This window comes from Solea solea, chromosome 16, assembly GCF_958295425.1.
Source record: "Solea solea chromosome 16, fSolSol10.1, whole genome shotgun sequence".
NCBI lineage: Eukaryota > Metazoa > Chordata > Actinopteri > Pleuronectiformes > Soleidae > Solea > Solea solea.
Window position 1 is genome coordinate 4,927,194 of NC_081149.1, and position 26,055 is coordinate 4,953,248.

At 45.1% G+C, this 26,055-nt stretch overlaps 1 protein-coding gene across 1 annotated transcript in view; it reads left to right on the forward strand.

Annotated features, from left to right (window-relative positions):
• The window catches only part of cacng2a (calcium channel, voltage-dependent, gamma subunit 2a), a 40,653-nt gene extending 16,798 nt beyond the window's left edge, over positions 1 to 23,855 (forward strand). The window contains exons 2-4 of the mRNA XM_058652677.1: positions 9,672 to 9,755; positions 20,461 to 20,601; positions 21,281 to 23,855. Coding sequence (XP_058508660.1) covers positions 9,672 to 9,755; positions 20,461 to 20,601; positions 21,281 to 21,816 — 761 coding nt within the window. The 3' untranslated portion in view covers positions 21,817 to 23,855. The remainder of the gene's footprint in view (positions 1 to 9,671; positions 9,756 to 20,460; positions 20,602 to 21,280) is intronic.
• Positions 23,856 to 26,055: the final 2,200 nt, after the last annotated feature.

The window sequence follows — 26,055 nt, forward strand, 5'->3', positions numbered from 1 at the left end:
ATAATGTCCACTCTGGCTGTTTCCATACTGGTGAAAAGCACCAGGGGGCAGTATATAAGGGTCAGATAGATTCAGTCCGTCAGTTTCTGCGATATCGTTGCTCAATCTCTGTGGAGCTTGAAACCAGAACTGGAGTTGTTCATTTTCCTGCCAACATGGCGGCGTAAACAAAGTGAGTCATGTGTCCTTATTCTGTACGTGTGCAGAAGTGTGACTACTTCCTGTTCCCGCTAACGACACTCGTGGAAACGGCGAATGTATTTTACTTAACAAGATACAGAGTCAATGCTATTTGTGTTATTTGTCAAAAATGTTATATGAGCCAACGTTAGTGGCTTTTATTTTGAAAGGAAAAGTGCTATGTAAGAGCTGGTAACTGGTTCATGTCAGGATCCTCATGTCTCTTTTGTTTTCAGCTGCACGGAAACGCTCAGTTTCACAAATGAAACTAAAAGGCGACAAAAAAACGTGCCTTGGAATTCTGAGATTAAAATCAGAAAATTGGAATTCTGAGATTAAAATCAGAAAATTGGAATTCTGAGATTAAAATCAGGAAGTTGCAATTCTGAGATTAAAATCAAAAAGTCGGAATTCTGAGATTAAAATCAGAAAATTGGAATTCTGGGATTAACATCAGAAAGTGGGAATTCTGAGATTAAAATCAGAAAGTCGGAATTCTGAGATTAAAATCAGAAAGTCGGAATTGTAACACTGAGAGAGAGATTTGTAAAGTGGGTATGAGATATTGTGTTAACAGTAAACCAGCATTAGTCACCGCCCTCTCCCGGTCCTCCCCCCTCCTCACCCAGCTGCCTGACCTCCTCCCATCATTTTAATCATCATCTTGTGTGTAACTACTCTCACCTCGCGTCACCTTTTATCGGAAGCCGCTGCTGCTGCTGCTGCTGCTGCTGCTGCTGCTGCTTATCTCTCCCTGAACGACCTTTTATCTGCTGGAGTTCTGCTGAGGTCAGCACTTCTCAGGAAAAACACAGGACACTGACGCAATTATTCAAATCCTCCTGGAGATAAAGGTGTGGAGCGGTTTAGGTGCAGCTGAGTCAAAGTTCAGTCACGTAAAGAGTTAGACTTTTAGGTTTTATAATTTCTGAAATTATAGTCAGTAAACACGAATTCTGAGATTAAAATCAGAAAGTCGGAAAGTAATATGATTATTCTTGTTTATTTATTTATTTATGTTTAATAAACAGCTGTGAGAGTTGTGTTCCCTGCATCATAACGTGGAGCGACGACGGTCACTATCAGGTGAAGCATTTGGCTCTGGACGACGTGTCGATAAAACTTGATACACTGTTGGCAGACGTCTGTGTGTGTGTGTGTGTGTGTGTGTGTGTGTGTAGACTTGTACTTAGATCAATGTGAGGTCCAATAACATCCATCTCTGTAGGAACATTATGCAGTTCTGTGTGTGTGCGACCCCGGTCAGAACAAGGACCTGGTCTGTGTGGAGTTTTGTGGGTTCACAGTCCAAAAACATGCAATATGGGGAGTAGTTGTGTTGGTTAAGGTTAAGTTTAAGGTTAAGGTAAGGGGAAGGGGTAAGGGTTATGTCTGTGATGTGTCTTCACTAAGTGTTTGTCTGTAAAAACTGCTCCACACCACAAATATCTTAATAATAAATCCTTTGTTGTCATAAGAATGGCAACAGATTTGAAACATTTGCGTTTAATTTAACGCGTTCTGTCTGTTTGTGTCTCACAGACGCTGACGTGGAACAGTGTTAAACTACATTATTGTCCCTAACTAAATAAATGAATACATTATATAAAAGATGAGTCGCAGTAAAGGGTGTTACACTGTGGTGAAGCGGCTGCATCGACTGCCTTTGATTTGTGACCCTCCGCTCTCGGCCCCACCCCCCCTCTCATCTGAGCGTGTCCCTGCTGTTATTAACGGCGTTTGGGAAAGCGCTTGATTTAAATGGGCGTGTTTATAGGAGCGAAGGATTTACGACGCGCCGCGACCGTCCCGCTCTGCTCGCCCGCGCTGTGTGTGAGTTCACTTCCTGGACGTGCAGCATAAATCACAGAGGGCAAAGGTCGACCGCCGCGGCGCTGTGGTCAGTGAGCACCACCTACATCTTCATCATCGTCATCGTCACATCTGCGGGCCGGCGCAGAGAGCAGGACATTCCTCCGGTTATTAAAGAGAAAGTGAAGCGAGTGTGACGCTTCCACAGACTGTGGAGTAAAACAAACTCCACGGTCACCATCCAGTTGAATTGAAAGGCTGTTTTTGGGAGTCAGTCTAGAAACACAAACTTCTGATGTAGATGATCCAAATCTTTTGCTCTTCTTAATAAAACAAAGGGTTTATTATATGTTCACTTGTCTTCACGCCTGATATTGTGGTGAAATTTGGGGAAACTCTTAACACTTAAACCTCAGAAAAGAGCAATTAGAATAATAAACTAGGACTGCATGCAGTCATGATAGGGCCCTCGCGTCCCCACACAGGTCGGGGAGTGCAAAAGTTCCCTGACCTCACTTTTGAATCTGCAAAACCTTTCACCTTTGATGCGTCTCACTCATTTACAGAAGGTGCAAATCCCAAAAATGGACGCCAATATTCCAAAATGGTTGACTTCTTGTTGACTTGGGGTCATGGTTTTTTTTTGTTCGTCTTGGTCTAGAACATCTTCCCGCCAAGTTTCGGGAAATTCAGTGTAACTCAATGTATGCCATTCACCTGTGATGTGTCTCGTATAAATTGGCTCGTATAATTTTTTTTTATTGTTATGTTTTATGTTACGAGTTTGCTCATTTACGTGGGGTGCAAATCGTCAACATTCCAAATGGCCTCCTTCTTGTTGAGTTGAGGCCATGGTTACGTTCAACTTTTTTGTCCGCCAATTTTGCCTCTGTTTTTACCTTAGGGGGCGCTATAGAGCCCGTGAGCAACGCACGGATCCGGGAACTATGCCGATATCGCACTAACACCAGACCTGACCTCCATGCAAAGTTTCAAGAGTCAACTCCCTCAAAAATGACCGCAAAGCCACAGATAGAATAATAATCTGAAGGATTAACAATAGGTTCCTCGCACAAATTCCTGCCAGGAGACATTTTGGGCCCTGTCATTCGTGGCTCGGGCCCTAATAGTCATGTCATTAAGCAGCAAAGTGCGCACAAGAAAAGCTCTCGTATTAGTCCATTTGTAAGTCGGAACTCAGACTTTGAGTTGAGTCTGAGAAGTTAGTGTGACTTTTCATAAATACCCACCTACATGTGAACTGGGCGTCCGACTATAAATACAGAAGAGAAAAGTCTAGAAAACAGTGACGGCGGTGGCGGAGGTTCACAGGTGACGGATTCTTCTCCACATTGTCTCAGGAGGACGTCCACAGACGTCTCACTGGTGAAGACACAAGGTCAGCTTTGTCAGAGGCGAGTCATTCTGACTCATCTGTGGGTTTTTTCACACTCAACCAATCTGATCTCGTTTAACAATAAAAAAATTTAAACTCTAAACACGTGAAACAAACACTCGACTCTGATACCAGTGCATTCTGGGAAATTATTATTCCCCACACCAAAGTCCATAGAGAAAATCAGTGATTTTAGGGGACACAGGAGCTGCTGGTCTACTGCTGCCTCGTGTGGTCACTTTGTGTCACTGAAGTAAATCTGAAAGCAGGATTTCAAATGTTCAAGTGACAAAATAAGACATTTGAACTTGTGATGGAAGCAGCAGTGTGTGTGTGGTGTTAAAATCACTGATTTTCTCTATGAGGTTTGGTGCGGGAGAGTGAGCAGTTCACAAACATTAGCTTTTAGTAACAAAAATGTGAGTTCAAGCGCTGATCCTTTTGTTAAATGGTTCAAATCTGTTTTTCCTTGTGTCTCTGACACCAGCCATATCCTCCGTGTCCAAGTGTCCAAGTGTCCAGGTGAGCTTTTCATCGCTTTCACATCCATAAATCACAAATGAATGAGGTCAGAAGCAGGAGTATATTAAGCTCTGGCCTTTCCCTCCTTCCTCGTCTGCTTCCACGACACGGGGTGAAGTGCGGCGTGGGCGGAGCTGGGCGTGAACCCGCAGACTTTGTTCACGTCCTCTGGCAATTTCAGATTTGTTTTTTTGTTTTTTTGATGCCTGCTGAAAATTACAGGCCTGTCCCACAAATATTCCACTTCACTATGAAAGAGTTGAGTTTAGAGACGCCGCGTCTGTCGCTTCGCTGTGTCTTTAAGTCGTCACGCTGCAGCAGCGGCACCGCGGCGTTTGACATGAAAAAAGCCTGTTTTCACAGCCTGAGATGGACCAGCTACATCTGTGTGTGTGTGTGTGTGTGTGTGTGTGTGTGTGTGTGTGTGTGTGTGAGGGCAACGAGAGAGAGCACGCAGGGCCTCCCGCATTCACAAGGTCATTACCAAGATGAATATAGTGATTATAAGGATGAATAAGGTGTGATTATGAAGATGAATAAGGCGATTAGGGCTCTTGTCGCCGCTGTTTGGGAGCGACTCTTCGTACGCACAGACGAGATGTCAGAGCTGGAATGTGCGTGAACCCATTACCTTCATGCGTGTGTGTGTGTGTGTGTGTGTGTGTGAGAACAGAGAACATGACGCCGCCGCAGTGCAGTCATTTCCCTCCAGTGGATTTTTCAGCGCCATCATGTCACTTAAATGTGTTTGACCTGAAAGGACGTGTGCTCAGAGTCTGCGCCTCTCTGTGCCCCGCCTCTCTGGGCCCCGCCCCCCATCCTAGAACTACAGTACATGTTATTTTATAGCTGCGGAAAGCAACTTACGTATGGTTTCATTTTCCGTCTGCCGACAGGAAACAGAACCTCGCCTGCAGAAGACATTTCGAGAACGCCACTGTAAACTTCCATCCGTCCGTCCATCATCTACCTCATTTAAAAACTCATCACTGATGCTCCACCCCTTCCTTCGCCTTTTTTTTCAATAGAGCCGGCGAACACAAGTCCATGTCCGTGAGTTTAACGGTCGGCATCCGTTTTTAATGCGTGTTTCTCCAGTTCTCACCATTCTAAAAAAGCCGGTCCGATGTTTACCTCGAGCGTTGCCCCTCCCTTGCTCGATCACACAGTCGATTTCACCGATAACGGTTTTCTCTGCTGCGATGAACGTCTAAAATAACAATATCGCCTCTCGATCTTAACGCCGATACCTGGATGCGTGTGTGTGTGTGTGTTTCTTTGCGAAACCTCCTGATTCTGAGGTCTCAGGGTCGGCGGCGGCCCCCAGATTTTGCATGGCTGGTGTTCCACTAACAAACAGTAGGGGGCAGTGGAGACACGATATTTAACCATCACAATGACTCTGAAGATGTTAGAGTAAAAACCCTCCCGCTCTTCCTCTGTGGACCTATTATCTCCAGGTCAAAGGTCAGGGGTACAGTTTGGGTGCAGTTGAACGCGTAACAATAATAATAATAATTCAAATCCCGGCCACATGTTGAAACTTGTCTTACGTCACGTATAAAGTGAAGCTGCTGTGTCATCCTGAGGTTAATGACACCTCACCGGCTCTCTGTCCTCAGCGGAGCCCCAGTTAGCTGTAACCACGGCAACCAGAAGCGAATGGTTCTGAGGTCCACATGGCAACAGCAGCCGCAGGGACAGAGGATGGAGGAGGAGGAGGAGGAGGAGGAGGAGGAGGAGGAAGGGGATGTTGACGCACTCAGGTTCAGCCTGGAAAACTTTTAGAAAGTGCCGCCCACTGACGAATCAGACGCGAGCTTGAATCTCTGTCTCGCTTTTAAACTGTACCTCCCACTCAGATAAGAGTGACCCCTCCTCCTCCTCCTCCTCTTCCCCCCTCCACTGCACCTCCTCCATGTTTGTGTCTCATAAAACCTCTCTCGTCTGAGCGCGGTGATGTTGCTGGTGGAGATGTTTCATGTGTAGGTGGACCTGACCTGGATTTCTCTCTCTCTCAGATTTGTCCACTGTTTGTTCAAACACTGTGGACAAAAGTATTGGGACGCCCGACCGTTATTATTAGATAGATAGATACATTCAGATGACTATTAATAATATTCAGTACTTTATTATGGACCTGGTCCCTCTTTTGCAGCTGTAACAGCGTCCAGATGACAGATGACAGAACTGTCTTCTGTCTTCATTCTTGTTCCACTGAACGTGGACGTGGACGTGGACCATGAGACGAAGGGCAGAAACCCTAAAAAGAGCCCTCCTGCATCAGGCTTGAGTCAAACGTGGCTCAGTGTTTTATGAACCGCCATGTTGGCAGGCAAAGATGAAAGGTAATGGGGAGCAAATAAACGGGACCCTGCCAGAGTTCACGGTCACTTTAAATCCACAGAGATCCACCGATATATCACAAAACTCGACAGACTCATGTACACGACATGGACAAAGGTGTTGGGACATTACACCAATGCTCAAATACATATACAGGACTTTAATGTGGAGTTGGTCCTTGCTTTGCAGCTATAACAGCTTCCACTCTTTTTGGAAGACTTTCCTCACGGTTTTGAAGTGTTTCTATGGTGAATTTGTGTCCATTCCCTTTGTAGAGCATTGATGAGGTCAGACACTGACGAGAAGGTGTAAGGCTCACAATCTCTGTTCCAGTTCATCCTAAAGGTCAGGACTCTGGCTGTGTGACTCAGTCAAGTTCTTCTGCAACCAAAGTCAAAGTCAAACCATGTCTTTATAGTCCTTGCTTTGTGCATGGGGACACAGTCATGTTGGTCTCAAACTGTAGACACAAAGACACTGAAGCGTGAAGTTTGTCCTTCCTTGGAGACAAGAGGCCTAGTGACCAAAGTCTGAGAGAAACACGTGAATTCAACACTTTTGTCCATATAATGTATTTTCTAATTATCTGAGCGACATGTTCATCCTCAAGTGTGTTACAGAAAATACTTTAAAATGCTAAATCCTAAAGGATAACTTTGTTTACAAATGTCTTCACGGCCCTGCTCCACCAGACCTCTCGGACTCGATGCAGCTTCATGTTCCTTCGCGGTTTCTAAAGCTATGTTCCCACAGAATGGTACAGTGCGGTACAGTTTGGTACAGTACAGTTGTGTTTCCATTTGGAATAGTACCAAACTATCCAACACCAACTGTTCCATTCTTTGGCCCCTTTCCCGTGGTGTACCCTTGTCTTTTCATGTGTCGTTCCACGCTGGTTTAAGAAGCTCTTCCAAGAGCATCTTCTGTCCAAGCACCTACCTCACCCCCTCCCCTGCACTCTCACCCTTTATTAGTCCACTGTTCTTATCTATTACATTTCTTCCCAATACCTCTTCCATGTAGCTTCTTACGTTAGGGTCGGCAGCTGATTGGGTGACAGAAAAACATTTCTTCAGCGCCTGCAGTCTACTCTCGTACATACACTCGGTCACAAACCGAGCAGGAATAGAAGAGCTGCTGGTCTTCCTCCATTGTTGTCTCTTGTGTGGTATTCAGTTTTGTTGCGACGTCACATTACGCATCCATCGGTCACAGCCCTCAAACCGTCTACCACGTCTAAAACATCGACCACTTTTTAGGTGACTTCCTAAGGACACCAGTGTGTGACTTTGACGTTGTTTGGATAAGAAATGCAAGAGTTATCGGTAGAGATGCGATAAAACAAGAACATATTGAACATGAGCTGGTCTCGTAAACGTGAAACAGTGTTTCTCTGTTAGCGCTGAGTGCTCTGACCTCACAGCCGAGCCGCCGCTGTAACACCTCTGCCTGCCGCTTTAACGTCCACGCGCCGCTCACTCCTCGACCCCCCCGGGTCCTGTGCTCCGGCCCACACGGGGACCCGGTCTCTGAAATGAAAGTGTCATTATAAAGCAGTTAGCAGCCTGCTGAGTTTACATGTTCTTACAAGAGAAAGGAGCGTTTCGGAGCAGTTAAGTGTCACATAAATCTTTCAGCGGGCTAATTGAACCCCCCCCCAACAAGCCACTCTCCACAGCTGTTGTTACAAATCGCACAACTGTGGACGGGGACACCTGTGTTTCACATACACACACACAGTGCTCAGTGTAGTCATATGTAAACAAGTAATCTTTCTGTGCCCCCCCCCCCCCCCCCCCCCCCCCCCCATCTTATTTTAAAGCTGCAGTACGTAACTGCCACCGACACAGGAACTAAAGTCTCGTGGCTTTTTCATGGCTCAGCAGTAAAAACTGTGACACTTAAACTTGATGTATTCCACCTCCGTCCTTCAGAACCACTCTACTCCCCCGTCCTTCCTGTATTTATCTCTCTGTGCCCTTTCCCATTACGTCTTCCTTCTGCTGTCTGTGGCATGGCCACAAAAGAACCTGTTCATGTTTGTATTATTTTTATTATAACTTATTATTGTTATTATTATTATTGTTGGTGGCAACCCTAACCCTAATATAACAATATTATTATTATTGATTTGGCAGAGTGTGCTGCAAATGAATAAAAGTGGACGCCATCATGGGCAAAGACGAGATTTTACAAGTTGTCTTCTATCTTAAGCTATGACAGCACATTCTAGTCCTGGAAATTTGAGGGAAATGTTCCTGGAAAGTCCTTGAATTTGATGTCAAACAAGGGGTAGACTCCTGTGTTATAACATCCATGAATCCCCTAAAAACCCACCAATATGCAGCTACATCAAAACCACCTTGATGGGGCCCCCTTCTGACAAACATGAGCCAGTTCCTTGTCTGACCTGTGAGTGGAAGCCCTGAGTCATCTGATATTAAAGTCTGTATAAAGAATATTTGATTATGTATTTTGAGGGCTTGTAGTGTGCAGGTGATGGTAAAAGGGCCCCAAGTTGCTTTGTTGCCTGGGGGCCCTCGGAGTCTGAGAGCGCCTCTGGTTAACGTGGCTCACGCTGCATGTGTGAACAAGTCACACTGGTTTATTGAAAACCAGGAAGTGCCCGTGCCATGGTGACATTGAGCTGGACTCCACCGTAGTGAGGGAGGTGGAGAAGAGCAGACGGGAGGGAAAAGGGGGCGGGAGGAGGGAGGGGAGTCAGCGCGCTGCTTCCTGAATGGACGGAGCGGCTGGACGGCGAGGTGTCGGCCAAATGAATGAGCATTAAGAGGATGAGGTTCCCTGTGTACGAGCGCTGGAGCGGCTCCAGGTCGCACCAGCTGCACTGCTCTTGTTTACAAGCTGCCACCTGCTGCAGGAGAAGCTCGACGCTCAGGCTCTGCTCTCTCTGAAGAGCTTCCTGTCTGCGTCTGTGTGAGCAGCACAAACTCTGAGAACCGAGAACCAGCGCAAGACACCGACACTCACTCTCAGTGGAAACATGGCCGTCAGCGATGGCGACAGGACGCACAGTCGACTTTGTAAATGATGGTGCCGTATGGGCCACACGGTTGGTGTAGTGGCAGAAAGTAGGCCCGGGTTTGTGACCCCCGTCAGAACGTGGAGTTTGCATGTTCTCCCCGTGTGTGTGTGTGGGTTTTCTCCGGGTTCTCCGGTTTTCTCCCACAGTCCAAAAACATGCAATATGGTGATTAGGTAAAATTTGGACATTAAACTGACTGTAGGTGTGAGAGTGGATGGTTGTTTGTCTTTATGTGTCCCTGTGATGGACTGATAGAGGATCTGGAGTTCCGATTTTTATGGATGATGTAACAGTTTCTGTCTTGTATTAACTCAGCTGATCCCTCTCTCTCTCTCTCCTCTGACCCCCCCCCCCCCCCCCCCCCCACAGGAAACTTCAAAGGAATGTGTAAACAGATAGACCACTTTCCCGAGGACACAGATCATGCAGCGGATCCATCCGAGTACTTCTTACGTGAGTATCACGTCTTCCTTTTCTTCGACAGTTTGTGTGTTATTTTTGTGTCTCCTCTCCTCTCCTCTCCTCTCCTCTCCCTCTCCTTCTCCTCTCCGGCAAACAGCTCGTCTGTTTTCACAGACAGTGTTACAGTCGCTTGTGTGTAACCTGTAAACACAGACCCATTGATTTCTGCTCCGTTTTCCTTTGTGCAAGCAAGACAACGGAGACACCTGACAAACCCGTTTTCCAATGCCAGTCCAAAAAGATCAGCCATAGCAGTTCAGATGATGCTCGGATGTTGCTCAGATGTTGCTCACATGTTGCTCGGATGATACTCGGATGATGCTCGGATGTTGCTCAGATGATGCTCAGATGTTGCTCAGATGTTGCTCAGATGATGCTCAGATGTTGCTCAGATGATGCTCAGATGTTGCTCAGATGTTGCTCAGATGATGCTCAGATGTTGCTCAGATGTTGCTCACATGTTGCTCGGATGATACTCGGATGATGCTCGGATGTTGATCAGATGATGCTCAGATGTTGCTCAGATGTTGATCAGATGATGCTCGGATGTTGATCAGATGATGCTCAGATGTTGCTCAGATGATGCTCAGATGATGCTCAGATGTTGCTCAGATGATGCTCGGATGATGCTCGGATGTTGCTCAGATGATGCTCAGATGTTGCTCAGATGTTGCTCAGATGATGCTCAGATGTTGCTCAGATGTTGCTCGGATGTTGCTCAGATGATGCTCACATGTTGCTCAGATGATGCTCACAACCGTGCACTGCGGTTAGTGTCGTTTGAGCCGTGCTCTCCTGTGATTGGCCGGCGGATGTGTTTGGGACAGCGTTTGATGCGGTCACTTGTCTCAGTTGCTGGGACAGTGTAGCTAACTGATGCTGGGGGCAGCTGTTTCCATGGTCACTGTCACAGGGAAGCAATAGATGCAAGATAGCGGCGCTGCCTTGGTTACAACACTGCTCCACTGTTGTGTGATAAACAGTGACACGGAAATATACGGGATATAAATAATGGTATTCAAGCAAGGAAAGTTGACTTAATATCTTAATAGTTTTTACTGTAAACAGAAGTTTGTAAACTGCTCACTCTCCCACACCTAAGTCCATAGAGAAAATCTGCGTTTTTAGCTCGCGGGGACACAGGAGCTGCTGCTCTACTGCCGCTTTGTTTTGTAACTTTGTGTCACTGAGGCCAATCTTTGATGATATTTACATAACGTGGATGTGTGTGGGTGTGGAAAGTATGATTTGAGCCGTATGTGGGATGTTTTTTGGTCTTTCACATGTCCCCACCCTTCATCTTATAGTCCACATTCAGCAAAACAAGAATTTAAATGTCAATGACAATTCTGTCATTCTGATCCCGAGTGATTTCTATTCCGACAGCTTTAATTAATGTGAAAAACAGAAAAACTTTTGTCACTGCTTGAGACGCTGTCATCGATTTGTGGATCCACACGGAGCACGGAGATATTACATCTGATTCCTGACTTTGGATATTCTCATCACTGCTCACACACACACACACACGCTGCACAAGCCCAGAATATAAATGGAGCTTTTCATTACAGTCAGTGCTGGGCAGTAACACATTAGTTAGTAACACATTACAGTGATTGGATTTTCCTTTTTTTTCCCTCCAGTCATTTCATTACAGCGTTGTGTGACAGGTTTGAAGGTCTGCCAGGAGTTCTCTGCACTTCTCATATCATAACTTCTCTTTTTAGATTTACAAAAACACAACAAATACACGTGGGATTTTTGTGACCTTGGGATGACAGTTTTTTTTCAACATTGTTGTGCTGTTTTTTTCTCAATTTGTGTTTTTTTCTGGCCATTAAAAGTGACATAACTGGAAAAAACCTTCATGATATCCAGGCCTCCTGGATTTAGTTTTGATTTCATGGTTGTAGAATTGTCAGAAAATGTTCAGTGAGTGAGTTCTTTTTTCCCCAAGATAACTTTCACTTTCCATATCTAGCAGTTATTCAACCGTTTAGGAATCACAGTGCTAAGAAGCTGACGTCACAAATGTGTGACGCGCTGGTGAATCTTTGTCTGTGATTGGACGCTCGTTCTGGCGGAAGGCCTGAAAGCCCTGGTATACTTCCGCGCAAGGCACAGGCTGCACGAGGAACCCAGATTTTGGAACCGTACACAAAGAGCACGGCGTTGGGTGCTCGTGGACAGCAGCGCATGTGGAAACTGAACCTCCGATCCACCAGTAGGTGGAGTATTAAGCCCTGCCCACCAAACAGAAAAAAACATTTCGACAACAGAAGAAGTCATCGCCAAGGACAGTCACCCAATCCTTGACCTGGTGACCTTGCCCCAACAGGCCTTTCATCTGGGAGCCTCAAGAACCAGTAGTGTCCAAGGGAGTTGTCGCATCGTCCTCTTCTTCTTTGGTAGGAATGCGGCGTTCTATTCCCTGTGTCCGGAGTTGTACTGCCGTCCGATGGTGAAGTGGGATATTCCAGGACCCTAACTTGCAAGTATACCAGGGTCTGCGATATGCAGCGCGCAATGCGGCCTTGAGGTTCTACCGTAATGACATGTACACATTCTCGTGAATTTTCTGCCAACAGAAGGGTTTCATCCAGCCAATCTACAGTTCTCAGGATCAGGTGGGACGTCCTGGTCGCCGGGCAGCAGCTACACTCTGACCACCAGACCAGTGTGTGTGTGTGCGTGTGTGCGCATGTGTTATCACCTTCCCACTCTCTGATTGGAGGAGAAGCCCACACGACTCCCAGCGGTTTGCCAATTAGGACACTGACATCCATAAATATTTCAGCCTCTTTCTTATATAGGTCAGGCTCCTCTCGGAGTCGCCGTCTTCGTCTCTCGCTCTGGTCACCCTCACATCGGTGATACATCATGTCAGTCGTACAGCATCTACTGTCATAGGCGACCATGATGAGTCACACGATGAGGCCGTTTAAATGGGTGGGAGTGACCTTTTACTGGGGGGGGGGTCTTTGGTTTGTGCAGCCATTGCCGGGAACCAACCAGGGACAGGGTTTAAGTCTATGTCGAAGTTTGTAAACCACTCACTCTCCCACACCAAACCTCATAGAGAAAATCAGTGATTCTAACACCACAGCATACAAGAGTTGTTGATCTACTGCTGCCTCTGTCACTACGTTCAAATGTCTTATCTTGTGACTTCAGTGTTTGAAATCCTCTTTTTAGATTTATCTCAGTGACACAAAGTGACCACACGAGGCAGCAGTAGACCAGCAGCTCCCGTGTGCCTGTGAGCTAAAATCGCAGATTTTCTCTATGGACTTTGGCGTGGGAGAGTGAGTGGTTTATGAACTTCAGTTTAATATCAGAAAAAAACACAAATAAAGGGACAGACATTTTCTCCCATACATGCAAAAACTGAGGACACATCACCAGACAGAGTAGAGTGGACAATGGAAAGACTTGGTGTCATGGTTGCCATGACTTCAGGGGACATTACTTGAACCTTAACCATAACTACTACTGACCTAACCTAAAACCAAGACCTTGTAAGGACATTTTTCTGGTTCTTACAACATTTAAGGGCTTTTTTTATGCTTAGTGTTGATTTTAGGATTATCCAAACCCAATTTTAAGGTTTAGATTAGGGTCAGGTTAAGGTTAAGTTTTTGGTTTAGGCCTTTAGTTGTGATGGTTAAGGTAAGTGGGTTAGGGAATGCATTATGTCTGTCTATCTTTGTGAGGAAATTTTGTCTTGTTCTCACAACTTTTAAGGGTTTCCTTGTAGGATTACGAGTTGGTTTTAGCTCTTGTTGTTTGTCTTGTTTACATATTATTTATTTTTACCTTACGTTATTTCTACTTCTACTGTGTTGTTGGGGATTTGGCTCCTTCTTTAAAATAGGAAACACTTTGTTTGATGACTTTTATTAAGTGTAATCCATAGATTAACTAAGGCTGTGAAGATGAACAAAAAATAATCCCGGGCCAAGTTTTACTCCACCTGTGCACGTTTTTCTGTGGTATTTCTGCGTGAACGTTTGACTCTTTTCATACGTTCATGTGAGAGTATTCACTGACATTGGCGATGGAAGGGCAGGCCCTGTCACCGCCTGTTTCACCCCGAGGCCGCGCAGCAGACTGGACGCTCGTCTGAACTTTGGTGTCGCCCGATAAAATCAATGGGTCTGGGGCAGGACAGGGCGGCTTGTAGGGCAGAGCAGGGCGGGGCCACAAGAATCCCCGACTCGTCAACCAGCACCAGTGGCCTCTACTAGTACCAGTTAGTGTGTGTGTGTGTGTGTGTGGAGTGGAGGGGGGCGGGGCTTCACATGAGCTGTGATGAGGTTGTCAGAAGGTCACATCCTGTGTAAAATCTTTGTGGTGACAGTAAAAATACAGCGTTGATTTAGCAGGTGTTTTCCGCTTGGTCACGGTGACATTGAGCGGAATGTTCTTCTCGCGGTATCGGCGGTAACAAATAAGGAATCCATTGACTGATATAAACAATCACACACACACACACACACACACACACACACACACAGCACACAGACACGGGGCCTAATAAATTAAAACCCAATCATTTTTGTCCTGGTCAACCGTGTGAGTGATAGCACTCTAACTTTATATCTTATTAACTGTGAATGAAGAGGCGGTACAGAGGAGTGTGTGTGTGTGTGTGTGTGTGTGTTGAAGACAGGCAGTGGTTCTCAGTTGTCATGTTCGCATTGTCAGAAGATGGCGCTATCCTCACACTTAAGCTATGCAGGTTTGAAAATGCTACTTTTGAGAATTGAATAACAAAAATATCTACAAACGGCACCTCTGTTTTCGAGTAGAAAACCAAAACGCTAAAATCACATTAAACGTTAAATCCCCCAGCCTCCCCAACATTTGTTATATGGAAAAATAACTGTCCATACTGATAATTATTCAACATATGATAGTTCTGATCATGACTGAAGTTGATCAAAAGATTTAACCCAAAAAGACAGATCTGTAATATTTTTATAGCAGTTTTTGGAAGTGGACATTTTTGTCCTTCATGACTTAAGAAGGTAGTAAATTTTAAATTTGATGCTACACAAAAACTAATAATGCAACTATTTTTGGCTAATCTTTGCATATCTAAGACAGGAAAAAAAAATCCCCCAGCCACCAAACATTTGATGTATGGAAAATAACTCAATTATTATGTTTCTCCATCAACAACAGTGACAATGTAATCAAACTGGCTAAAATGTTAAAATCCTCAAAATGATTGAATGTTTGGTCGTTGTTTAAGGGATTTATGCAGGAAAAAAGTTTTTAATCACAGTTTATTGGAAGTGGACCTTTTTTATCCTTAACAAGTTAAGAGAGTAATAAATTATTTACATATATACACAAAACAGCAATGCTTACTTTTTAGTAACATCAGCTGCATTTCCCTATTCATTATTTGTCATTTTTGTCATATTTTTTTTCCCATTTGACTTCATTTTTGTAGTTTTATTTATTTGTTATTCTTGGTACTTTTGTCTGTTCATGCTCTTGTTCTGCAAATATCGCAAACATCGTGTTCAGGACGAGGGCGGTGCAAGGGCTCAGTGATGAGGAGGAGGAGGAGGAGGAGGAGGAGGAGGAGGAGATTAATAAGCATTTGTAGTATTAAATCAATGTGCCCGGGAGCTAAAGGCACCTGATTAGCATGACCTAGTTCTGCACATCAGCACATTCACAACTGGGGGAATCAACCCTGTCAATGAACGAGTGAACGGAGAGATAAGGTGTGAAGAGAGAGACAGAACATGTTCATTCACATGTATGTTCACATGAACACATACAGCAGTGTTATTACTTTTTTATTTTAAAGTTAACGGTATAATTGAAGACCAGATTTGTTAAATCGTCTGCTGGGCCCAGATACTGATGCTGGCGGCCAGTTTTGGTCCACGGGCCACCAATTGCTGACCACAAACTTTTTTTTTATATTTAGATTTACCTTTCTGTTGCATGAGTGAAGAGGCAGTAGATGTAGAAGTCGCTATGAAAGACTGCCCTGCATGTTCTAGATGTTTCTCTGCTCACACTCTTACACACACACACACACCTGATTCACATGCTCATCATCAAGCTCTGCAAGAGCCTCATAAACGAGCCATTCATTTGAATCAGGTGTGTGTGTGTGTGTGTGTGTGTGTGTGTGTGTGTGTGTGTGTGTGTGTGTGTGTGTGTGAGAGCAGAGAAACATCTAATGGAGACCCCGCCCACGTTGAGGAGGATCTATGAAGTCCTGGAAAACGAAGTGACTGATGCCAAACTGAGTGGAGTCACAGTGTCTTCTACGTTGTCTTCTACCGCGTCTTTGACAGCGTCTCCTACAGCATTTTCTACACTGTCTTCTACTGCGTCTTCCACGGTGTCTTCTACAGAGCTTTAGCGTCTTCTACAGCGTCTTCTACAGCGTCTTCTACAGAGCTTTAGTGTCTCCTACAGCATTTTCTACAGTGTCTTCTACAGTCTCTTCTACAGTGTCTTCTGCAGCGTCTTCCACGGTGTCTTCTAGAGCTTTAGCGTCTTCTCCACTGTCTTCTACAGTGTCTTCTACAGCGTCTTCTACAGTGTCTTCTACAGCGTCTTCTACAGTGTCTTCTTCACTGTCTTCTACAGTGTCTTCTACAGCATCTTCTCCACTGTCTTCTACAGCATCTTCTCCACTGTCTTCTACAGCATCTTCTACAGTGTCTTCTACAGCAACTTCCAGAGCATCTTTCACACGTCCTTGGGCAAGATACTTAACCCCTGGTTGCTGTGCTGGCAGCTTGTGAATGCGCTGTATGAAAGTGTGAGTGAATGGGTGTGAACGGTAAAAACTGCAGCGTAAAAGCAGCTGTGAGTGGTCACCAAGACGATAGGAATACGAACCATTTAACGGTTATTGTGGTATAAGTGCCATAAAACATGCCGGGCAGTGGGTCCCTTGTCTCTAACATGCTGTTCACGCTCGGATGTGGCAAATATTCACCTTTATTTCAACATCAGAAAATACATTAAACTATAACGTGGAGTGCAGACATGAGGAGCAGTGAAGGACAAACGGTGCTCAGCCTTTAGAAAATGTCCTTAACTGGCTGTCCCGCTAATGTGCACGTCGCTGGGGGAAGAAACAGGAGACGCGCGACCTCATCCCAAATCAAAACGGCGACCTCGGTGCTAATCACACGTCTCCCGGGAGCGTCCTCTCATGTGGGGGACGAGGCCAGGGCTTCAGAAACACAAGCCACCGCTGAGGTCGACAAACTGTCATCGGCTATTAGCGCAGAGGTCAACACTTTCATCTGGACGGTGGGGGACGGTGGGGGACGGGGGGACGCCGTGTCCTCGCAGCCGGAGATTGACAGCGTGTTTCGCCGTCTCTCTGTCAGAGTCATGTCACCCTGGCTGAGATAATCTGCGTTTACCCGGCGTCTGTGAAGTGGAACAGATGTACAGTGAACACGCTTCACACTTTGTGACGAATCCTCCGTTTAAAGCTGCAGCGCGGAACTTTTGTTCTGCAGCGTCACAGTGTTTGTTTGCTGCGTCCTTCATCTAAACCAGGGCTCTGCAACCTGTGGCTCGAGAGACATCCCCAGACATTTGGACATGAAGACGGACACATCAAGCAGCTCCAGCCACATATGCAATTTAGCCACTTAGCAAAAAGGCTCATCTAATAAAACATATCCCTACAGTATCTAAACAATTATGTTTCACAGACTTTTTCACCAGGAAACTGAAGTTTGTAAACCACTCGCTCTCCCACACCAAACCTCACAGAGCAAATCAGTGATTTTAACATCACAGCACACAGGAGTTGTTGATCCACTGCTGCCTCCATCAGTAAATTCAAATGTCTTATTTTGTAAAATCTGGTGTTTGAAATCGTTTGTTCAGATTGACCTCAGTGACACAAAGTGACCACAGGAGGCAGCAGAGGACCAGCAGCTCCTGAGTGGTTTACAAACTGTAGTTTCTGAGAAAAAAAAGGCTGTTTTTTTGTTTTGAGATGAAGCAGCAAACACATTCTTAGGATGTTAGAGGCTACAGTCAAGCTGCGAAACAAAAGCCTTTTTTTAGAGTGAGACATCTGTTATTCATCCTGCAACACCAGATGCAGTCAGATTATCACCTTTGTCAAGACCTACACTGAATATAAACCAAGTTTTGAAGCTGAAACTGACATTATCTTTAATTTTACTGTAACTTTGGGATCATTTAAAGTCATTGTGAGCAGCTGAAACAGGTCAGGCTTCTGTTTGTGACATGATCGTCAGAGTCAGAGGTGGCTGATGTTTAAACTGGAGGTCAACAGCAGTTCAAAATATGAACAAATCAATATGAATGTGTCTCTTTTTTTTCCCCTCTGCACTCACTCGTCCACTGGTTAGTTCCAGTCTGTTTGTCCAGCCGTCCGTGTCTGAAGCTCTGAAGCTCTGGAGCTCTGAAGGACTTCAAAGACGACTTGAAACCACCTGAATGTGCCGGAAACCTGGAGAACATTTAAACCTGACATGGCGCTCGCACTGCACAGAGCAGCTGCCGTGTGATTCACATAATACATTACACAGGATTTAAAAGTAGATAAGTGTTGCTTTCGCTGTAATAAATAAAGGTGCAACTGTAAAATAAACCAGATCACAATCAGTCAACGTGACTAAAAGATGTAATTACTGGTTATGTTGACACTATTTTTTATTCTGTTGCACAGATAAATCAGTCGTGCATCATATTTTCTAACAGGGTTCCTACACCTTGGTTCACATCAAATTCAAGGACTTTCCAGGACCAATTCCCTCAAATTCAAGGACTTCTCAAATGTTCTGAGACCAATTCCCTCAAATTCAAGGGACTATGAAGACTTTCTAAGACCAATTCCCTCAAATTCAAGGACTTTTCCAACTCATCCAAATATGGCCTCTTCTGGTTTAAAAAAACAAGCATTCTAAACAAACATTCTACAACCCCAACGTCAACAATCAATAAATAACTTTTTGTCTCTGTAAACGACAGTTAGGTGGCACTCTCACCCAGGTGATGCAGTGTGAACAAACCACGTCCCCGTCTGCATGGTTAATGAGCAGAGTGATGCATTTAGAGCAGGACACAGGCTCAGGGTCGACTCTCAAGACAACTTAATATTTAATCAGCCCGCCTCAACGGCAACCCTAAACCCCCACAATCCCCTCTGGTCGCTCAAAGGGGACGGAGGGGACAACACTTTATCTCTCAAATTGTCTTGCACTTTGACTGTGAGGGGGAATGAAGTGAGAGGGGTTTGACGGCGGCGGCGGCGGCGGCGACGGCGGCCGCGTGGAGCAGAAAATTCACAGCTTTTTGTTTTCTTTATGAGGGATCTAAATAATAAATTAACGTTAGTTAAGTCTGAAAGTTTGTCTTTCTTGTGCAAAATTCAAGCACTTTCAATGACCTCAAGTCTCACGTTTCAAGCGAACCACACAGTGGAACATGAACCATTCCACTCCACGGCTACAGATAACAGCGGTTTCCAGCTGTTTCTGTTTGTTTCTTTGCTTGTCGATAATTAGCTGCAAGGACACAGTTTGTGGTTTTTCAAGGTCTCTGCACCGAGGCCACAGCCAGAGCCTTTATGACTTGTGTGGTTCACAAAGAAGCCAGTTCACTCCGTGGACCAGGGAGGGAGGGAGGGAGGGAGAGGGGGGAGAGAGAGAGAGAGAAAGAGAGTCAAGCAGCGTGATTACATAAGGTTGGATAACAGGCTCACTGTGGGAATACACACTCAGTAGACAGTGTTGATGGAGTCTTTCACAGTCCTGATGGGGTGTTGATTAGGATGTGCTCACACGAGGAGCAAATGCTGAAACCGTTTATAACGTGCGTCGTCTTCTCTCTTCTGGTGATCCTTCTTACTCTGGACGTAGGATTTTAAAGCTGAAAAACATCTGGAATTGAGGCCTGACAAGACAGTTGTCCTGTGTATTGATTGCTCTGCTACTATTTAGTGCTTTTATACCGTTCTAGCACGACCGTTTTTGCTCTTCCATTAGACAACACCCCGCACAAGACAATCCAGAACTCTTGTCATGTGTTGTTCCACGCTGGTGGAATGACCCACCGAGCGCTACCAGAACAGGGGCATTCCAGGGGTCTTCAAGAAGCTTTAAGAAGCTTGAGAACCCAGCTCGTCCAAGAGCATCTTCTGTCCTAGCACTTACCTTAACCCCTCCCCTGCACTTGGATCCACCTCGGCACTCTCACCCTCTATCAGTCCACTGATCCAATCGAGTTCTTTCCAAGACTTCTTCTATGTAGCGTATTCCTCTTTTGTAAGTCACTTTGGATAAAAGCGTCTGCTAAATGCTTAAATGCAAATGTGGTACTTGGTTCCTTCTCTGACAAGGTTCCAAGCGAGCTGAGCCTGAAAACATGTGTTAATCTCCAACATTTAGCAAAGGAAATGTCTAAAATGTCAATATTTAACAGAGGAGTCTGGTGGATTTAGTGACAGCACTGCTGACAGCCGGCGATCGTGAGCCCAATCACGACCACGTTCTGTGGTATTTCAAAAACGCCATAAGAACCTGCAAATTTGGGCATGATTGTATTTTGTGACTGTAACTGTTTGGGTAAAATCTCTTAAAAAGTCTTACACTTTGCTGATTTCGTATGACGCGAACGCGGTCTCATCTCTCCTCACTCTTTGTCCTCCGCTGGTTTCCAGGTGCGGTGCGAGCCTCCAGCATCTTCCCCATCCTCAGTGTCATCCTGCTCTTCATGGGAGGATTGTGTATAGCTGCCAGTGAGTTCTACAAGTCACGCCACAACATCATCCTCAGCGCAGGGATCTTCTTTGTGTCTGCAGGTGAGACAAACACACACACACACACACACACACAGAGCAGCAGGAATTCCAGGACTTCCTCCTGGTTTACAAGACAAGTGTTAGAGTAGTGACGAAGGATAAGAGCATTAAATCCACCAATATAAACATTGAAGTTTTGAGTTGTCAAACTGCTGCTAACGTTGCAGAACACAAGTCTTTTAATTTATCTGTGGTCTGGGATTTTAAAAGGAAGAAGGAAAGAAGTGAGGAAAAGAAGGAATTGAGGAAAGAAGAAGTAAAGAAGTGGGGAAGAGAAGGAAGTGAGGAAATAACAAGTAAAGAAGTGGGGAAGAGAAGGATGTGAGGAAAGAACAAGTAAAGAAGTGGGGAAGAGAAGGAAATGAGAAAGAAGGAAAGAAGTGAGGAAGACAAGGAAATGAGTGAAGGAAGAGGAAAGAAGTGAGGAAGACAAGGAAATGAGCGAAGGAAGAAGAAAAGAAGTGAGGAAGATAAGGAAGTAAAGAAAGGAAGAAGGAAAGAAGTGAGGAAGAGAAGGAAGTGAGGAAAAGAAGAAGGAACGAAGTGAGGAAACAATATCTTGGAACTCAAACAAACACAAACATCCTGGAGTTCATCCTGGATTATAATTTCAATCTTCCCTTCTTTTTTTCTTCTTCATGAACTCTCTACCCATAATCCATCTCTCTGCAACTCTCAGGTCTGAGTAACATCATTGGGATCATCGTGTACATATCAGCCAATGCGGGGGACCCTTCAAAAAGTGACTCCAAGAAGAATAGCTACTCTTACGGATGGTCCTTCTACTTCGGCGCACTCTCCTTCATCATGGCTGAGATGGTGGGCGTCTTAGCCGTGCACATGTTCATCGACCGCCATCGGCAGCTGCGAATAGGGGCGCGCGCGGCCGACTACCTCCAAGGCTCGGCCATAACACGAATCCCCAGCTACCGCTACCGCTACAGACGCCGCTCGCGCTCCTCTTCCCGCTCCACAGATCCGTCGCACTCCCGCGACACCTCACCTGTGGGCCTCAAGGGCTTCAGTGCGCTGCCGTCCACGGAGATCTCAATGTACACACTGCCGCGGGACACCCTCAAGTCCTCCGGCACACCCACCGCCACCTACAACTCTGAGAGGGACCACAACTTCCTGCAGGTCCACAACTGCATCCAGAAGGACCTGAAAGACTCGAGTCACACCAACACAGCGAATCGCCGAACCACGCCAGTATGAGGGAGTGGACACAGGTCAGGTCAGGCCGGCCGTGACGGTGAGTGAAGACCAGGAGACATGGGAACCCCAGTGGGTGCGGTACGCCCCACCCCCCACCCCCCCGGAGATGATGGATTTCCATGTTTATAGACATTAGTTGTTTTTGTTCAGGTGCATGACGTTTTCCATTTCCACTGCTGAGGGTGTTTCAACGGGTCTGCGATGTTCCTGGAGTAAGAATGGGTCAGGTTGTACCAAAAGAGCTAGCTCTGTCGTATCTTTAGCGAAGAGTTTGTTTATGGAAGGGAAGCTGGGTGAGGGAAATAGGAAATGAGCCAAGTTCATGATCTCATTGCCACCCAGCCAGCCAGTCCATGTGGGTCCCACAAGGGTTATTTGTGGGCTGACAATTAGGCTCCCAAGAGGATTTGTCCATGGTGGCCCTACCCACATTTGCCCACTTCAAGCTTGGTAAACTTGGTAAGCTTTCTAGGCTACCTGGGTACTAAGTGGGCAGGGGGATTAAAGTGGGCAAGTCATACAGGTCCCACGTGGTTTCAGTAAAATGGGCCCCAAATGGGAAGCCAATTTCGGCAAACACGGGTGAGGCCAACATGGAAACCACGGGCAAACCCGCTTGGCACCCGAATTGTCAGCCAGAACATAACCCTTATGGGGGGTGGGGAAATTATTGAACGAGCTAAGTTCATGATCTCATCGCCACCCAGCCAGCCAGTCCATTGGGCCCCTTAAGGGTAGTATTAGGGCTGGCAATTGGGGTCCCAAGAGGGATTATCCATGGTGGCCCTACCCAGGTTTTCTGACAACAAGCTTGGTAAACTTGGTAAACTTTCTAGGCTACCTGGGTACTAAGTGGGTATGGGATTGAAGTGGGCAAGTCATGCAGGTTTCACATGATTTCTAACCCTAACCCTAACCCACGTGGGAAGCCAATTTCGGCAAACACGGGTGGAGCCAACATGGAAACGAAGGACAAACCCACATAGGACCCGTATTGTCAACCCTTATGGGGTCCACATGGACATTCTGGCTTAGTTTGGATGGAGCAACAGGTCGAGCTCTTCCTCAGCCAGACTTATTTTATTTATTAACTCTTTTTTTTGTTTTTTGCATTAAAACTGTGAATTGTTACAGTTTGGGATTCAGTATGAATTAGCCCAATCTGTAATCTCTAACAAAGGTACTAAATATGTATTACTTTTATAAATAAATTATTATGTTAATAATCAAGAGTTACAAGACTTCACCGAAGCAAAAAAAAAACAAGTTATAACTAAACCAAGTGCTGTTGATAAACACGAGAAAAGACTCTTTTAGTATCTGTTCATTTGAAGGTCGAGAACAAGTGAAGGCCTTTTTCCACCGGAGACCGAGGCAGACAGTAGAATAATATCTATTCTTTTAACAGAACCTTCTCGTCTTTTTCTCAGTCCCTGTTCGCTTTCTTTTTCCCTGGGGTTCCAGGAGGGGTCGTAGCCAACAACCAAAGGGGTCAAAGTTCACAAAGTGGAGACTCCACACACGACTTCTGCAGAATTAAAAAAAAAGAAAAAAGGAAGGAGCAGAGGTGGAGGTAAAGAAGAGGACGCCAAACACAAAAACAAGATTGTACGAGAGAAGCTTCGTGACTCACAAGTTCAGAAATTAAATGCATGCTATGAAATTACAGCAAATTAAGGGGGAAAGCAAAAAAATGCTAAAAGTATTAATGTTTTCATGTGTACTTTCATTTTTTAACTAATTATTTAGGTCATTTTATTGCTTTTGTGAGAAAAACTGCTTTTTTTAAAATGGTTTGGATTGATTTCGTCATGGAAAATATTTATAAATAACATGTATATTTTTTTGTGTGTTTTTATTTTTAAAACTCACTCAGCCTTAGTCATTTCTTTTATTTTTGGGTTTTTGTTTTTTTGTTTTTAAATGTGCTGTTCAATTTGAAAAATGAAAACTTTAAAAGGTGCCAAAACCGAATGATCCTATACTTGGATGCATCAAGTCCTGATAAATAAAATACGAACCCTAGGGGGAGCAAATCACCACGTTTCACTGCGTGTCTCTCACACACCTTTTATCCCACAACGCTGGCTTTGTTTGTTTGTTTTTGTTGGTACGGTTTTTTCCACACAGTAACGATGAGATTACGAAGTAATTTAGCGTCAGTCCCACAAAGCGATGGAAATCACGCCATTGCCAATCCTGTGAAGACCGAAGACGGTATGTAAGAAACGGACCTCATGGTTTGCAAAATTCGAACATGCGACAAATCATGACTCTCGAGGAATAAAGATTCTTCCCGAGTGACATCATGGCGTGTGGTTCCTTCAGTCGCTCAAGTTGAACACAACGAAAAATGTCCCCCAAAATGGAAGATGCCTGTAAAACTGGAATTTCTTTCCAGAAGAGTGTGTTGTTTTCCTGAGAGAAGGAAACACAGGTTTGCAATAACAGCACCAGCTTTAGTGAGGTGTGTGTGTGTGTGTGTGTGTGTGTGTGAATGAATGGAACAACAGGAAAGTGAACCGCTCACTCTCCCACACCAAATCTCATAGAGAAAATCAGTGATTTGAACATCACACACACATTAGTTGATCCACTGCTGCCTCCATCACTAAGTTCAAATGTGTTATTTTAATGATTTCAGTGTATCAGATCCTTCATTCAGACTGACGTCAGTGACACAAAGTGACCACACGAGGCAGCAGTAGACCAGCAGCTCCTGTGTCCCCGCGAGCTAAGATCACAGATATTCTCTATGGACTTTGGTGTGGGAGAGTAAGTGAGTTTACTGTCAGAAAAGGGCAAAATAAAGCGACAAACATGACAGTCTTTCTCTCGTTCGTGTCAGAGATGACTCACAACTTAATCGAGAATACAATATCGTCATAAATGATGTGGTTTCGTGAGATTAAGTTGTCAGTCTTGTTTTCAAATGACGAAGCAGCTTCACTGAGGTTTATTAAGCTTTCCATCCTCACAAATCACATAATAATGATGTTTAAATCACAGCCTGTGAATTACAGTGTAATAATTATTATTTAGTGTACAGCCTGTGGGTGTCAATAAAACACACAGTGGGCACAGAGGAAGTGGATTTTATAGAAGTAAATAATTGTAGATGTAGAGAAGTAGCAGGACAATCCTCTCTCTCTCTCTCTCTCTCTCTCTCTCACTCTCTCTCTCTCTCTCTCTCTCTGAGCGTGACAGGCTGTGTCGTTACATCATCTCATATCAAACTGACCAATGACCTTTCTGACTTCTGGGGCAGTGAGACCCTCAGGTCCATGATTAATTAAGAACATGTTTCATGTTTTTATCTCACTGTTAGACTGTGTGTGTGTGTGTGTGTGGACTGACTCAGCATTCCCACCTAATAAAGAAAACAGGGACACTATTGCTGCATTCCAGAGGTCAGAGTTCAGAGGTCAGAAGTGGCAGTCAATCCTCAGAGTCGATCGTGTTTCTGTAAGTAAGTGTAAGTAAAAAAACTAAACTTTGTATCTTGGGTTTTGCCAAGTGTGAGGACAGAGGACAGAGGACAGTGGACAGTTCAAAAGACATGAAAAGATGAAGAGCAGAGGAACCAAAGTGGTGCTCTGCCCTCTGGTGGTGAGAAGGAACGATGGGGACAGAGGAGGAGGAGGAGGAGCTCAGAGGACGCCGTGTCCACAGACGGGTCTGGAATACTGATGTCACGGTGCAGAGGTGCAGCAGGAGCTGCAGTCTGCCAGAGTCCAGACTAACTCACTGCCCCCCACACACAGTCTTAACCATCACTACTACTAACTTTAGCCCTTAACCTTACCATACACTACATCTTCAGCTTAAAATGTAAGAATTTAGGTCTTTAAGGACACGAATTTGTCCCCATAAGACAGTATAAACAGATTTAGGTCCCCACAACATCAGTAATACCTGAAACACACACACACACATCCTTACATCAACATCCTTAGCGGGGACATGCATCCTAATCCTAAAACCAGGTCTTTAACCCATAATCAGCCATTTTAAGGTGTGATGGGACATGAGGACAAAGCCCAAATGTGGAATCAAACTAAACTGGGACTGCACGCAGTCATGATAGTGCCCTCACGTCCCCACGCAGTCATGATAGTGCCCTCGCGTCCCCATGCAGTCATGATAGGGCCCTTGCGTCCCAACGCAAGTCTGGTAGTGCAGGAGTTCCCTGACCTCAATGTCTCCCTCACTCAGACTTTTATTTAATCTATCGTTTCT